The sequence below is a fragment of the Carassius carassius genome, chromosome 6 (assembly GCF_963082965.1).
Source record: "Carassius carassius chromosome 6, fCarCar2.1, whole genome shotgun sequence".
Lineage (NCBI taxonomy): Eukaryota > Metazoa > Chordata > Actinopteri > Cypriniformes > Cyprinidae > Carassius > Carassius carassius.
Genome location: NC_081760.1, coordinates 16,133,380 through 16,150,788, shown reverse-complemented (window position 1 = coordinate 16,150,788; position 17,409 = coordinate 16,133,380). Strand labels below are relative to the sequence as shown.

Below are 17,409 nucleotides of genomic sequence, written 5' to 3'. Positions count from 1 at the left end.
TGTCACCAAAATCATTAGTCCAGTGACTGTCCGCCTCAGACTACCTCCGGCATACAGGAGGATTCATCCACCTTCCATGTGTCCAAGATTAAACCTGTGTTTTATTCAAATATTAATCCACCGACCCAAACTCATCTCACCTCTGGAACCCCATCCACTCCTCACCACCACGTATCGCTTGTCTCAGTTCCTGTGTCACGCGCTCCTGCTGCATCTCACCACAACTTCCTGGATAACCATCAGACATCGCTATTTCCTGGATCACCGTCAGACATCGCCTCACACACCTGTTCCTGCCACTATTCTCGTGTACCTGAACTCTTACAATAAATACTTATTCATTTACTTGCACTTGCTTCCTCACGCTGATGCTTATTAGTCTTTGGTTCTTTTCATTGTGATGATTTTGGTTCACATTTAACAAAAACCCACCAATTCACTATCTCAACAAATTAGAATATTTCATAAGAACAATAAAAATATATAATTGTTGTCCTTCTGTAAAGTATGTTCATTTACTGTACATGTACTCAATACTTGGTAGGGGCTCCTTTTACTTTACTGCCTCAATTCAGTGTGGCATGGATGTGATCCGTTTGTGGCACTGCTGAGGTGGTATGGAAGCCCAGGTTTCTTTGACAGTGGCCTTCAGCTCATCTGCATTTTCTGGCCTCGTTTCTCATTTTCCTCTTGACAATACTCCATAGATTCTCTATGGGGTTCAGGTCTGGTGAGTTTGCTGGCCAGTCAAGCACACCAACAGCATGGTCTTTTGGCAGTGTGGGCAGGAGCCAAATCCTGCTGGAAAATGAAATCTGCATCTTCAAAAAGCTGGTCAGCAGAAGGAATCATAAAGTGCTCCAAAATTTCTTGGTAAACGGGTGAAGTGACTTTGGTTTTCAAAAAACACAAGCAACTTTGGCTATGAGCTTTTCCACCCTTTCTCCAGACTCTAGTACCTTGGTTTCCAAATGAAATACAAAACTTGCTCTTATTCTCCTTAGCCCAGGTAAGACGCCTCTGATGTTGTCTGTGGTTCAGGAGTGACTTAACAAGAGGAACACGACAACTGTAGCCAAATTCCTTGACACGTCTGTATGCCTTGACCCCAGCCTCAGTCCATTTCTTGTGAAGTTCACTCAAATTCTTGAATCTTAACAATCCTCATAAGTCTGTGGTTCTCACGGTTGGTTGTGCATCTTTTTCTTCCGCACTTTTTCCTTCCACTCAACCTTCTGTTGACATGCTTGGATACAGCACTCTTTGAACAGACAGCTTATTTGGTAACAAATGTTTGTGGCTTACCCTCCTTGTGAAGGGTGTCAATGATTTTCTTTTGGACAACTGTCAAACTGTCTTCCCCATGATTGTGTAGCCTAGTGAATCAAACTGAGAGACCATTTTGAAGACTCAGGAAACCTTTGCAGGTGTTTTGAGTTGATTAGTTGATTGGCAAGTCACCATATTCTTATTTGTTGAGATTGGTGGGTTTTTGTAAAATTTTAGCCAAAATAATCACAATTAAAAGAATCTAAGACTTTAATTCAATGCATACAGACTGAAGGGGTTTATTTAATACACTAGTTTCACAATTTGAGTTGAATTACTGAAATAAATTAACTTTTCCATGACATTCTAATTTATTTGGATGCACCTGTATGATGATTTCTTCAAAATCTATTCAATAACTAATGCACAAGATTGCAACAGAAGAGATATAATATATGCTTTATGCATTCAAATATAACAATAAAAACTATTTATGACACGTAGAAATAAGTTGACAAGCCATTATGCACCTCTAAAAGTTAGTATGTGTCTGACTCCAAATCACCTTCAGATGGTTTTACAGTATGACTCGATGGAACAACACACTAAGCACTGTGCATTTAGTTAATTGATTGTTTTAAAGGCCCGAAGGCTCTTGTATTACTGATGCTGTGTGCTTTAATAAAGAATCCAATAGAAATGTGTGCCTACTGAAAGCAGTGGCCCGAAACGCTATACAAATACAATTGAAAACAGCAACTATTCCTATTTACATGATGAGATTTTAGAGATCCAATTTAGGAATTAACTACTTAATCCCAGTTTTACGCTTATGAAACAAATCTCAAAACACGTTTAGAAAGATGTGCAGCAGATGCTGGATTTCTATTAAGACCGGCCATGATTTTATTGACTTCATAGATTTTATGAATGATAACATAAAATAAATTGATTTATTTGTGATGAATTATTCTTTTGTTGTACTCTTCAGGCAAGTTCAATTGTTCAAATGAACAAAAACAACAATAAAGTTAAATACATTACATTTAATCTGAAGTACTAAAATTACTAAATTTGAAATAAAATAAAGCTATCAAAAACTATAAAAACAAAAACTAATAAAAATTTCAAAAATAAAATATTACACACACACACGGTAGAATTTTAGAATTCTATTAGAATTTTAACTAAATAATAAAATGCAATCTGTATAAAGAGAAATAAAGATAATGCCATATGAGAGACAATAAAAATACATAAAAACTCAACATCTCATACTGTGTTCAGATTTGTTAATATCACAGTCTGCAGAAATCTCAATAAGAACTTAAGAAGTTTTTTAGTTTTTTTTTAATCAAATTTCTCAAATTGTCTTACAGTGGAACTCATTTGTGTCTATATTTATTTCTCAAAATAAATAATGTTCATGTTAAACCAGTTAAATTAAGCTGAGGTATGAAACGGCAGCCTTGAGCAGTAAGATATTTCCTCCTGTTAAATTTTATTTGGAACATTTTGCAATTGCAGCCTTGGTGAGCAAAAGAGACTAAACAAAAATCATAATTATTTCAAACATTTTAGTGTATTAAAGTTGATGGAAATAAATGGACGCTGACAGGATGTTTTACAAGCACCATCTTATACTAGTACACGTTTATTTACAATGTTAAATTACAGTGTTAAAAAGTGTTCCAATGGTAAGATCAGGAATCAGATGTTCTCCACCAACTAAAGACCTGCGACATACAAAAGAAAGAAAAGAGCATCAATTACCCAAAACAACAAATTAAAAGTATTTTCTGATTATGCATAGAGTATTTGAACAGACTGAGACACAGAAGTGTCACTGAATGAAACTTAATGTAAAAAAGTCCCAAACCTTTAAATTTACCAGTCAAAAAACTGTATTTTGTCTTTTCTTTTTGGTGGCTTGATGCAATAAATATTTCACATATGTGTCTTATCACATGGAGAAAAAAAAAAAAAAAAAGTATATTATAATTTGAATAGCAACCGATTTTTTCTATCCAGATGGTTTGTATGACTTCACCTAGAAGAAAAATAAGTATCGACAAATAAATTTTTTTTTTTTTTTTTTTTTTACAGCTTCATAAGCAGGCATGACTGATTTCATTGACATCATACGAGCTTCACAAATACTTTACAAAACAAATTTGGTAGATAATGCCCTGCTGCTTCATTAATGACTTGTGGAATACCCACAGAAGAGACACGACCTGATCTGGAACTTCATTCCTAATGTTCTGGGAACATGTGTTAAATAAGAACACTACATCATATGTACAAACAGCTGGGAATCATAGTCAAATAGTAAAATATATCAAATAAAGTGGCTTGAGTCGCAAACGTTGCCCTTACCAACAACTTCGACCAGAATCACACACTACACAAATACACAAGACGTGAATGACTCGTGTGCATTGGGAATATGAGATGCTGCTATACGTACTTAACATGTGTTACTGTGGCAATAAGAACCCTCCAGTATTGACATTGTTAACTATTTAAAACTGGTCTGATGAAGAGCCTGCATGCTCGAAACGTAACCTATGTGATAGTCTGTTGTTAAATGTTCTATTTTTGGAGCCTAGGTGTGACAACAATTATTATTTTATTGTTTTCATTAACTATTTAAAGCTAAAACAAGTTAATTGAAATAAAGCAGGTGATACAGATTAGATCAACTATATGAAATTAACTTATATTATTATATATACTAAATACACACACACACACACACATAAATAAACAAAAATTTGAATTATTGTGAACTAAACATATAAAAATAGAAGCTAATTCAAATATTAATACATTTCATTTAACTGAAATAAAATATAAATATTATATAAAAATTTTTACCTAAAAAACAAACAAAAATAAAAATGCTGCCTTACCAACTAAGCAAAAATTAAGCTAAATAATTAAAATTACTGAAAAATTACTGAAATAAAATAATGCTAAATAAAAATATAAAAACTAACAAAAATGACAAAAGCACATAATAATAATAATACAAAAAATGAATAACTAAAATTAAAATGAAAACAGAAAATAAAAAAATAGTAGCTAATTAAAAAAAAATTTTTTATTATTTTTATTTTCAGTTTAACAAAATGCACGATTTTGAATTCACTTCTATTTTATACGGAATTTAAACTAAAATTAAAATGAAAACTTAGATTGTAAAAGTAGAAGCTAATTCAAAATATAAATAAATATTAATAGTATATAAACAATATTAAATAACACTGGACTCCAGGGGTAACAAAGTAACATTGGACTCCAAGAGGCAACATACTCAGTTTTCTCCTCCAGCTTGACTGTCATGATGCACTAACCTTTTAAATATAATCCTCCCGAGCAAGTTAAAATGTTACCTGAATAACAACACGTCTTTGTGCCTACATCGGAGATGATTTAGCAGATGCCAGATCTTTTAATTGTGATAACTGACTTCTGGCCAATTTGGTTCATAAAACAAGTTCATGGATTTGATTAAAATATCTGGATTAAGTTTTCCAAGATTGCATGTTCATTGGAAAGGGCAGATATATCGATACCCGAAATTGTTTTTTTTTTTTTTTATACAATTTCTACTATTTGTACAGGATTTACATTTTTCAGTGTCAAGATTGTTGTAATTATAAATTAATTTAATTTTGAAGCATATTTGCTATATGTGTGAGCATTAATTAAAGTTTCTTAGTCCCCAGATATATCAGACTGCCTTAAAAAATAAAATAAAAAAAGGATCACCTTTAAAATTTAAAATGACGGGTTTGAGCTAACAGACATGTTTCTATGACAGCAACTCCAGGATGAACTTTGAAAAGTTTAACAATCCTGGATCATGTCAAATCACAAACCATAAAATCCATCTGAGTAGGCCACGTACAAAGAACGGACCCGTTTTGAGAAATGTGGAGCAATTTCTAGCGCCCTCTACAGCCACACAAAAACACACAGTACATGTACAACAACTCTGCGCTTGCAAAGCCTTGGTCAAACATTCGCATCTATGTTTGTGTATTTGCGTAGAGTAAATCTAGCCGTACTCGCATACACTCACACATGCGCACATTAATCAAAATAAATTAAGAAGAGCATTTCCATCTGGCATCATGGCAGTTTATGAAATCCAAACTACACAGTCACTTTACTACAAATTTTTGCCAGATTTCTTTTGAGAAATGATCTCTGTGTTTAAAACTTATGACGGAAAGATGGAAAATATGAATCAATGAAGTCTTCAAGCTTTAGAAGTCAACATATATAAGACATATTGTCTAGATCTCACTGGACATGCCTGGAAAAATCCAATCCAATCGGTGAGAAATCCATTGGGTCATTTCCAAAGCCAAAGGCTTTCTGTGGAGAAGTCCTACCAAACATCAAAAAAAAAAAAAAAAAAATGCCCCAAAACCAATGAAGTCTCTAACACATTTAGATGAGAAACCCAGAATCTGAAATCATCAAGATTATAGACAAAACACAATGTCCTGCTCGGCAGAAACTGGATTTGACATGCCTAGAAAACAGAAGAAAGGCCTGAAAATTCAAACGGGTCAAAACGAGATCCATTATTGGGAAAGACAAAACACCAAGACACAATGCCAACCAAAAAGTAGTGCTGAGTCATTGTGAATAGAAAGGACAGTAGATTTATCACAAAAATAAAGAAAAAAGAAAAAACCCACCCCGGTCTCTGTTTGTATTTGAACATATTTACACACCCTTCATCAGTCACCCAATGTAAAGATTTCTAATTTTTTTTCTCTTTTTTTATGACATTTTGTGTTTTCTACATTTTGGTCTCAGTTTGTTCAGGCTGGGAATGCCTCCGGGCTCCATTATGCTTTGCTGTCGTCCTGTTTTTTGTGGATGCTGTTGTCCGTGTGGACCTTGATCTCGATCAAATCTGGCTTGAGCACCTCCTTGCCGTTCTCCTCCTTCAATGGGAGTTTCCTGCAGTCAAAGTCAGTGTTTAGTCATGATTCTCTCATTCAACATGCTTTGCAACACAAACTGGACTGTGATGAGAATGACAACAGAAGGAAAGGTCACGCATTAGTATGCAAATGTTCTACAACAGACACACAAATAAACTGAAAATGTAAGTGGCGTCTGTACATCAGCTGATCATGCTGAAAAAAATTAGCCAGATCAGAAACAACGTTTCTCGACCAAATGATTCAATCATGGTTTAAGAGTTCAGCCCCATTTACACCAACAATAATGATAAATATAATTAGAACTAGTTTTATATGTTTATAATCACGATAGAAGACATACTAGCAGAGAAAAGTTAATTGAGATTAGAATGTTGGCTTGAACTTATTTCTGACCTTTGGGACTCAACAAATCCAGCTACCACACTAAAGAGAGTGGGCTTTAAGGGGTAAAAAAAAAAAACTTTGGATACAATCTATAAAAGGAATATTATACAAGCCAAACTAATTTTTTTGGCTTGAAAAAACCTTGCCTAAAGGTTTAAAAGCCTTGAATTTTGAAGTTAATGTAGGCTTATGTTCTTTGGAGGAGATGTTAGTAGTATGAAGATCACATATTCCTTGAGAATTACTAAGCCATTGCTAAGGCTTGGTTAGGATATGAAACATCACTTGTAATGCTCCAAACAGCCTGTATTGTGTTTGACGCACTTCACATTTCAGTTCTAACTCTTACTCTGGCTCTGTCAGAGGAGTTGTCTCATTGGGTTCGTGCACTGGACTGCCGTCATCCTGGTTAGTAATTCTCTCTTCTTCAGTTCTCATCTCCACGATGGGCTCTTTTGAGCCATCAACCCTACTCACACAAACACACATGCTGGTGTCCATCACAGTAAAACCCACACAGCAACACTAAAAAACAACTCAACTACTATTTAAATCTCACTCACTTTTAATATATCATTGCACACTGGGAGGGGGGATGCATGCTATTCATGCATTCTGGCATATTTACACTGTTAACCACTTCAGCTTTTATTTTGATTTTTTGAGAATTAGGCATATGCAATATTGGACCCACCGGTGGGTCCCCAGAGTTGATGTGGTTAAACAGCTGGATTTTCAGACTAAATATGGCCAAAGTTTCAAAAAATGAGTTGGGTGTACGATTTTTTCTTTTTTTAGGCCACGGAATCAGCAATGTCACCATACCGTAAGTTTCTCTGGAGCAGCAAGTGTCTTTTTTTGTTCCCAGCTTTTCAGTGACGAATGTTTTAGAAACAAATTAAATCAAATTTACGTCAATAAAGTGTTTGTTCCCGTTTTATTTTTGTCGATGTCACAGCTTGCAGATGAAAACATTGTGTGCTCATGACTCTTTCTGAAATCTCCGCCCACGTCACGCCTCCAGGAGTTCGACAGTTTTCAGAGAGAAGCGTAAAGCAGTATTTGCTTTTATAAATATGTAAAAACTAAAGACTCTTCAGAGATATGAAGAATGCAGTACTGATCTATAGGTACTCAAGATTAACATGAGATTGGCAGAAACTTTGTGTGTTATGTCCCCTTTAACTTAAAACCATTGCTTCTGGCTAACAGTATTGCCAGCAGTAAGTGCATAATCCATAATAACGCTTCCTCCAAGTTGTCCTTTCACATCAATTCCACCCACATATTTGTTTAGAACTGTTTTGGCCTGTAAACGGTGCTTGAGCTTCCTCTCCTGATTCAGACCAGATGCCTTTTTTCACTGTAGGAAGCTTTATTATAGATTATAGACTCATATTTCAGCCGGGGAAAAAAGTTTGCAGTAAAAAAAAAAAACCTCTTGATGGATTGCAGGATGAGCGAGTTTTAAGTAATGCAACATTTATCCAAATCTGATGAAGAAACAACCCCATCTACATCTTGAATGGCCTGATGATTTTCATTGTTGGCTAAACGTTTCCTTTAAGCTTATATTTCATTCTCAATACAGTACAGATGTGAGTGAGGACTTTTAAGGATGTTTTAATATAATTTCTTCTTCCTGCACTGACAGACGGACCAAAATCTCAATCACCAGAGTTGTTGTTTTGTTTTGTTTTGACTTATATCTCAATGCTAACTACACTATAGTGAAGACTTCAGCTGTTTCTGTGTGAAATAATATCTGATAGAATTTTTCATAAAACTCTCAGATGAAGATTATGATGGTAAACCCACTCAAGCTGGACTTAATGTGCCTCTAATGCAAACAGATCAATAGACTCCTGCTTTTATTAGCAAATGAATCTCATGAGGTCTTTCTAATGCTAAAGCAAACAAAATCATCTGTCTCATCATTTACTGAACTCACTCAGCAGAACATTATTAAATGCGCAGATTACTGCATATCTATATGTGCATATTATTAATAGGGTTTAATGATAATAGGAATATATTACGAAATGATTTGTTAGTTGAGGATGAAATTCAGCCCTCATTATAAGATAATGACTTTATTAGCAGCTCTTCACACATGAATGTTAAAATTATCATAAAATGATTCAAATGACGCTAGCATACTTGCAAACACACAGTCTCATGAAGATGATTTTATGACATTTTTTCAACCAAACGTCTCTCAATGGCCGTTCAAATGTTTGGGGTCGGTACGTTGTTTCAGAAATTTCTATTCTGCTTACCAAGCCTGCAGTTATCTGACCAAAAAAATACAGTAACAGTTATGATATATTATTACAATTCAAAATAACTGTTTTCTATGTGACTATACTGTAAATTGTAATTTATTCTTGTGGTCAAAATCTGAATTTACAGCATTTTTTACTTTCAGCATCATTACATTTCAGTCAGTGTCACAAGATCCTTCAAAAATTAAGCTAATATGTTGGTTATTATCAATGCTGAAAACAGTTGTGCTGTTTCATATTTTTGTGGAAACCATGATACATTTTATTTTTCATGATTCTTTAATAAATATAAAGTTTAAAAGAATAGCATTTTTTTCTTTGCAGTTTTGATCAATTTAATTAATCCTTGATTAATAAAAGTATTACTTTCAGTATACTGATCCTTCAGACAAACAAAATCCTTCAGGATTCAAGGAGATGTTTCGATGTTGATTGAGAAAACAATGTTGGAGCAACATTTTTACCATAATACATGGCTGTCCGACTGACAAGAAACAACCTAAACTAACCTAACTTTGCTGGTTTCAGCTGGTCTGACTGGTCTTCTAGTCTGACCAGCTGTCGAAAATCCATTAAACCAGATCTGTATGACCAACACAATTCAGGTTTCATGGCTGTTTTTCATTAAGATATGTCTGAGATACTCACAGATAATCATGCATAACTTAAAACAAAAGATCTAGTGGAATGATGAGCGAATGAGAAAGACAGACAGACAGAGAGCTCTTCTCAGAGAGCTCATGGAGCTCATGCAAACATATGGCAATGAACTCACAGGTATGCTGCTTTGCCCTCCTCCAGCTCTTTGCTCTTGCCGCTGGTGGTGGTTTTCTTGCTGCAGAGCTTGCGGGTGATGCACATGAGAAAGCCGCACTGACGCAAGAAGAAGCAACTGACGTCCACCAGCACCAGCAGCAGAAGAAGACCTGCCACCCCGAGACCCACCACCGTGCCAAGGCCCAGGCCGCTGAACAGGGAATCTGCTGAGACCAGAGAGCAAACACACACTCAACAACCACTGACATCCATCAGAATGACTGAAAACACACCAAAAGAGATGTTAGAGGAAATCAGCAGGTCAGAGATACATATACAGTATGGTTTTTCCATGACCAAACCCTTTTGTTCTGCTTTTGTCTGAGAGGCAATATGTCAGTATAAAGCACATTTTAAGAGAACTGGGAATTTTATAACATGCATCAAACATCCTCTATAAGACATGTTACTGTATTTAAGTTTTTCTTTAAAAAATAAATAATGATAAATTGACTCCTATCACACTAACATTCTCAGTGTAGTATAAACACCACTGTTAGATATGTTTTGCTGCATATATATATATAACTTTATTAATATTATTATTATAACTAGCCAGCAGTGGTATTTTAGTATTATTTATTTACCATCGTAGTATTTATATTCAGATGTTAGTTTATTTTAATTTTAGTTTTAAGTAATTTTTGTATTTCAGATTCATCTTTTTTTTTTCATTTAAGATTGTTTTCATGTAATTTTTAAAATTAATTTAATTTTGTTTCAGTTTTATTTCAATAAAAATTATACATTTTTTTATGACATTGCTAAAATATCCTCAAAGAAAAAATATCCTGCTATTTTTATTTTTCTATTTATGAAAAACAATAATATATGTTATTTATATAATATTCTAGTATTAGTATTTTGAATTAGATTCTAAATTTTAACTTTAGTCAAATTGATTTGCATTCATTTTGTTTTAGTTTTAATAATTTTAGCAAATTAACTTTACCTTCTTCATTTTAGTTTTTTTTTTTTTTTAAACTTTACATTTTGATCTGATAAACTTTATCGAAATAGATTTAGTTTTGGTTTACAATAACACTGGCTGCCAGTCTGTTTTTTTTTGTTTGTTTGTTTGTTTGTTTTTTGTTTTTTTTTGCAGGGGTCAATTCACGAGTTCACGCTTACATATAATTAGCTGAGGTATGATATGCGTATTTGGCGTGCTGTCCGGGGAAGGGCTCCGAGCTCAGGAATGGCCCGAACCTAGAGTACCCCCCCCCCTTTCCCATCTAATTATAAGTGAACTCGAAGTGAGGAGATGGGGTGGAGGAGGGATGCTGATTAACCGTCAATGGATAGAGGTAAGTTAGCGATATTTATACTGTGGGATTGATTACTATCCATCCATCCATCCATCTTCTTCCGCTTATCCGGGGCCGGGTCGCGGGGGCAGCAGTCTAAGCAGAGAACCCCAGACTTCCCTCTCCCTAGACACTTCCTCCAGCTCTTCTGGGGGGACACCAAGGCGTTCCCAGGCCAGCCGGGAGACATAGTCTCTCCAGCGTGTCCTAGGTCTTCCCCGGGGTCTCCTCCCAGTGGGACGTGCCCGGAACACCTTCCCGGGAAGGTGTCCAGGAGGCATCCGGAACAGATGCCCGAGCCACCTCAGCTGACCCCTCTCGATGTGGAGGAGCAGCGGCTCTACTCTGAGCTCCTCCCGGGTGACTGAGCTTCTCACCCTATCTCTAAGGGATCGCCCAGCCACCCTGCGGAGAAAGCTCATTTCGGCCGCCTGTATCCGGGATCTTGTCCTTTCGGTCATGACCCAAAGCTCATGACCATAGGTGAGAGTAGGAACGTAGATTGACCGGTAAATCGAGAGCTTCGCCTTGCGGCTCAGCTCTTTCTTCACCACGACAGACCGGTACATCGACCGCATTACTGCAGAAGCTGCACCGATCCGTCTGTCAATCTCCCGTTCCATCCTTCCCTCACTCGTGAACAAGACCCCAAGATACTTAAACTCCTCCACTTGAGGCAGGAACTCTCCACCAACCTGAAGTGGGCAAGCCACCCTTTTCCGACTGAGGACCATGGCCTCGGATTTGGAGGTGCTGATTCTCATCCCAGCCGCTTCACACTCGGCTGCAAACCGTCCCAGTGCATGCTGAAAGTCCTGGCTTGATGAGGCCAACACGACAACATCATCCGCAAAGAGCAGAGACGAAATCGTGTTGTCACCAAACCTGACCCCCTCCGGCCCCTGGCTGCGCCTAGAAATTCTGTCCATAAAAATCATGAACAGAACCGGCGACAAAGGGCAGCCCTGCCGGAGTCCAACACGCACCGGGAACAAGTCTGACTTACTGCTGGCAATACGAACCAAGCTCCTGCTCCGGTCGTACAGGGACCGGATAGCCCTTAGCAAAGGGCCCCGGACCCCATACTCCCGGAGCACCCTCCACAGGCCGCTGCGAGGGACACAGTGGAATGCCTTCTCCAAATCCACAAAGCACATGTGGACTGGTTGGGCAAACTCCCATGAACCCTCCAGCACCCTGTAGAGGGTATAGAGCTGGTCCAGTGTTCCACGGCCTGGACGAAAACCACACTGTTCCTCCTGAATCCGAGGTTCTACTATCGGCCGGATTCTCCTCTCCAGTACCCTGGCATAGGCTGAGAAGTGTGATCCCCCTGTAGTTGGAACACACCCTCCGGTCCCCCTTCTTAAAAAGAGGGACCACCACCCCGGTCTGCCATCCCAGAGGCACCGTCCCCGACTGCCACGCGATGCTGCAGAGGCGTTTCAGCCAAGACAGCCCCAAAACATCCAGAGACTTGAGGTACTCAGGGCGGATCTCATCCACCCCCGGTGCCTTGCCACCGAGGAGTTTCTTGACTATCTCGGTGGCTTCAGCTTGGGTGATGGACGAGTCCACATCTGAGCCCTCAGCCTCTGCTTCCTCAATGGAAGACGTGACAGCGGGATTGAGGAGATCCTCGAAGTATTCCTTCCACCGTCCAACGACATCCCCAGTTGAGGTCAACAGCTCCCCACCTCTACTGTAAACAGCGTTGGTAGGGCACTGCTTCCCTCTCCTGAGGCGCCGGACGGTTTGCCAGAATCTCTTCAAGGCCGACCGATAGTCCTTCTCCATGGCCTACCCGAACTCCTCCCAGGCCCGAGTTTTTGCCTCCACAACCACCCGGGCTGCAGTCCGCTTGGCCTGCCGGTACCTGTCAGCTGCCTCAGGAGTCCCACAAACCAACCAGGCCCGATAGGACTCCTTCTTCAGCTTGACGGCATCCCTTACTTAGGGTGTCCACCACCGGGTTCGGGGATTGCCGCCTCGACAGGCACCGGAGACCTTACGGCCACAGCTCCGAGCGGCCGCTTCGACAATGGAGGTGGAGAACATGGTCCACTCGGACTCAATATCTCCAGCCTCCCTCGGGATCCGGTTGAAGCTCTGCCGGAGGTGGGAGTTGAAGATCTCTCTGACAGGAGACTCGGCCAAACGTTCCCAGCAGACCCTCACAGTACGTTTGGGTCTGCCAAGTCTGTCCAGCTTCCTCCCCCGCCATCGGATCCAACTCACCACCAGGTGGTGATCAGTTGACAGCTCCGCCCCTCTCTTCACCTGAGTGTCCAAGACATACGGCCGGAGGTCGGATGAAACGACCACAAAGTCGATCATCGACCTAAGGCCTAGGGTGTCCTGGTGCCACGTGTACTGATGGACACCCTTATGCTTGAACATGGTGTTCGTTATGGACAAGCTGTATCTAGCACAGAAGTCCAATAACTGAACACCGCTCGGGGTTCCGTTACCCCTCCTTGAACTGCTACCTTAATGTGGTGGAGGGGATTGATTACTAGATTGTGAAAAAAAAAATTAAATAAAATATTGTACCCGACCCGCTTCCTGAATCGCATTTTTAAAAAGCAGTAAATGCACATCGTAGCGTCATTGGGCCATAGGAACTTTGGCAAAACTAACTAAAAATATTATAATATATTATAATTTTGTCAAGAATTATAAAAAAATCGTCAGTAAGCTCATAATTTGTACTAAAATAGTCTAGTCTGGCTATGTCTCTGCAAGGTCAGCAGACAATGAGGCTCGGGTTTGTTCCGATCAGAGCTCGTGAGCAGAGAGCGCATTTCTTAATATACCGATCCGCTCGCTCATTCCGTGGGGTCTCGCTCAACCCAGAATGGCCTGCTGGTTCGAAAATATGCAAGGAGTCATTTAATTGTTTAGTAATAAACTGGTGTTTTCTGTGTCACTGCAAAGATGAAGTTGACGATGCAGACTCGCCATGAATGCCAGAGAGAAATTCACATTTCATATGGATTACATCATCAGAGAGTAGCCCATTTATTTTCGTTTGAATATTTTCATTTAAAAAAGAAGACATTTCAAGCTTCTGTAATATATAGCTTATATTTCTCAAATCTGTGAGGCACACGCTGAGTTTAGTTCACATGCAATGCAAGTGATTGTGCCGGCACCTTATTAGGCCTACATTGTCTGCTAGATATATTTGCTTCTTATTTATTAAATACGGGCAACTGATTGATAAAACATTGATCAAAATTAAGATACAATTTCTACAAAACGAAAAACTTTTTAAACAAGTTTTCTATAAAACAAAACTTAATGAAGTCGTCAAAATCATGTTTTACCAAAAACAGCGACTTTGCTCCCCATGCAGTCTTCTTTGCCGCCTCCATCTCTACGTGCAGACTGAGCTCGTGCGTCATCTTCATGCCAGTTATTCAGCCAATAAAGTGTAAGACTATGTATTTAAAAAATGTGTCTAGTACTATATAAATGACAAAGGTTTAATTGCCATTTTTATTTCAAAGCATCCGACCGACCGCGACCCGAATATCATTAAAAATATTTTTGGATGACTCGTAACCCCCTCATTTTGGATAAACCCGCGCATCGCTGACACATAATGGAAAGTTAATCTGAAAGAAACATGGTGCTTAGAATACTTTACAATAAAATTGAAATGCTTAAATATGCAATCCAATAGTTGAAGAAAAATAGAGGGCATTACTTGTGTGGTTCTTAATTCTTCTACAAAAAGCATGTACTTACTGTAGCTAGACACAAAACAAACCTTTTACATGATTTCTCAGAAACCACTGGTTCAGAGATGTGACTATTTCTGAGGTGTTTAGTTCACAGCTCTGTATTGATCTGAAGTAAGTCAAAGCTTTAGGACATGATTCTGCAGTCCATCTTTTGATGTGTTATGGATGAAATCATCAAAGATTCACACACAACATGTTAGAAATACAAAGAACCAGAGGAGACTGGAATTCACCTTCATATTACAGCTTATCAAGTGAGTACCTGGACTGACCCAAAGCGTAAACAACATCTGTAAGTATCTAAATGTCTATAAATGCCCAGAAGATATAAGCACTGATTGATTAGAAGAAAACTTTTAAATATGGGAAGCCTTGAGTCAACATCACTGCACCAAACATCTTTTGAGGGTTTCATTGATTCTTATCACAGAGCATCAAATATAAACGGATAATTCATGTACAGTCCTTGATAAACTAAACAGAAATCATACTTCAAAACACTCACTTTTGCACCAGTATCTGAAGCCACTTTAATATAATGGTCCACCCAAAAAAAGAAAATTAGCTGGAAATATCCTCACCCATAGGTCATCCATCAGATTTGGAGAAACTAGGAATTATATCGCTTTCTTTTTTTTACTGGAGGATGTATTATTAAGGACTACGTAGTTTGAAGTTTAAATGTCTTGATGTTTTTTGTTTTGTTTTTCTTACAAATATGCAGGTTTTGGCTTCATAAGATAATAGGAATATTTGGGGAATGGGGAATTTTTTATTATTATTTTTTTTCCCCAGCTGTTTGGACTCATTCTGACAGCACCCATTTACTGCAGAGGATCCATTGGAGAGTAAATAATGACAAAATTTCAGTTTCTGGGTGAACTATTCCTTTAAACCCTGACTAATCAATTATACCTGAATTAACAACAAATGAGAACCATTCGTTTTTCCATTTAGGTACTTTGCAAGCTAAAATCTGATGACGTAGCACGTGTCTCATACTGTATCTTCTTTAAATCAATAATTCAGTTTTAGGTTTAATTAACCAGCACTTTTGCGCTTATTTGTAAGAGGTTCATGTACACATAACTCCCCAACTCATTATTCCACAAACACATCTAATGTGAAGTGATTAGATTGTCAACATCAGTTAATAACACCAGTGATTTTAGACAACTTTAGAAGTTTAAAACTAATTAAAACTATAACCAACTACCAAAAGGAAGAGTTTTAATAAAGTAAAACTCATTACAGGAAATAAAAACTGATGCAAATGAGTCTAAAGCTATAACAATAACATGAATAGCAGCTCACACCTTATTTTTCACTCTTTTTAATAATGCCATGCTGTAAAACCTCCCCTCTGAAAAGGCCTGTAATGAACTTTAACCAGCAAAAAACATTAATATTTTTATCTGTTTGTGTAATTTAGCCCTGGTCAGAGTTATTTTTGGTTTTCAGTCCGTTAGTGCAATCATGGACGCCTTTTAAAAATACACTCCTTTTCTACTGCTGGTGAGTTTCACTAGCATCATCTGCCAATAAAGCGCTAAATGACTTACAAAAATGGCCCTTATGCCGCTGAATTGACTGTCCTGTGTGAAGCATTGCTATCATACAATATTATATGGAGCCAAATGTCCATATCATCATTTTCATGCCCACGCTGCATTTTACAGGCACCGTCAGGGCCTTTAGCGCGTCTGCTGACCTGAAACCAGCAATCTGTTCCCCAAACTACTAAATGCCTGCTGTCTGCTGCTGACTGCTAAGGGTTCTAAAAAGGAATACCATTTTTTTACCATTTTATTTAGTACCCAGTAGTATCCATTATTGTTTAGTATTTAAATACTGATTTTAATATGTTTTAATAGAAATCACAGTTTATAGTCCACATTTTTTAGGGTCATTTATACTATTTATGTATTTTTTTATTTTTATTAGATGTTATTTCTATATTTTCTGTTCTCATGTATTTTGCACATTTTCATATCTATTCATAGGCAACATTTATAATTTTCATTTAGTTTAAGTTGAAGTACTAAAATTACTAAAACTAATAAAACATTTAATAATAATAATAATAATAATAATAATAATAATAATAATAATAATAATAATAAAAACTAAATAGACATTAAAAACTAAATTGCTATAATTAACATGAAAAAAATGAATACTATATAAAAAAATCTCATTACAGTAATGGGGAAAAATAAATATGAATATATATATATATATATATATATATATATATATATATATAACCACTATAATCTGGGCAGTACAAAAAATATTACTAATATTACTGTAAAAATCCCTCTATTTAAATATTGTATTAATATTTAGTTATTAATCCATTATTAGTGTTGCTGGACTCAATATTACCGCTATCTGTATGGTGCATTATGACAAGTATCTACAAACAGTCATTTGCTTTATCATTAATTAAAACTTAACCTATAAACTCTTTTCCTGACAGCATTTTTTTTTTTTTAAGTTGACAGCCACCGCCAGCATTTTTGATAATTTTCACTGTGGAGTAAATTTTATTTCTATCTGAAATATTAGTATTATTCTTATTAATTAAAATAATAATATAAAAAAAAATATAATAATTCTAGCT

The 17,409-nt window shown here is 37.2% G+C and overlaps 1 protein-coding gene and 1 long non-coding RNA gene across 4 annotated transcripts in view; both read right to left on the bottom strand.

The window, feature by feature from the left end:
- Positions 1–17,409, bottom strand: part of LOC132142418 (uncharacterized) — a 1,026,371-nt gene that overhangs the window by 589,416 nt on the left and 419,546 nt on the right. The window lies entirely within an intron of this gene.
- The window catches only part of LOC132142416 (neural cell adhesion molecule 2-like), a 409,999-nt gene continuing 398,282 nt past the window's right edge, over positions 5,693–17,409 (bottom strand). Inside the window, exons 16-18 of one of the 3 annotated variants that reach the window (XM_059552267.1) lie at positions 9,687–9,894; positions 6,976–7,095; positions 5,693–6,255 (exon numbers count right to left, since the gene is read on the bottom strand). In XM_059552267.1, the coding sequence (XP_059408250.1) occupies positions 6,141–6,255; positions 6,976–7,095; positions 9,687–9,894 (443 nt within the window). In that variant the 3' untranslated portion in view covers positions 5,693–6,140. The remainder of the gene's footprint in view (positions 6,256–6,975; positions 7,096–9,686; positions 9,895–17,409) is intronic. The other 2 variants (XM_059552268.1, XM_059552269.1) reach the window with 2 other exon arrangements.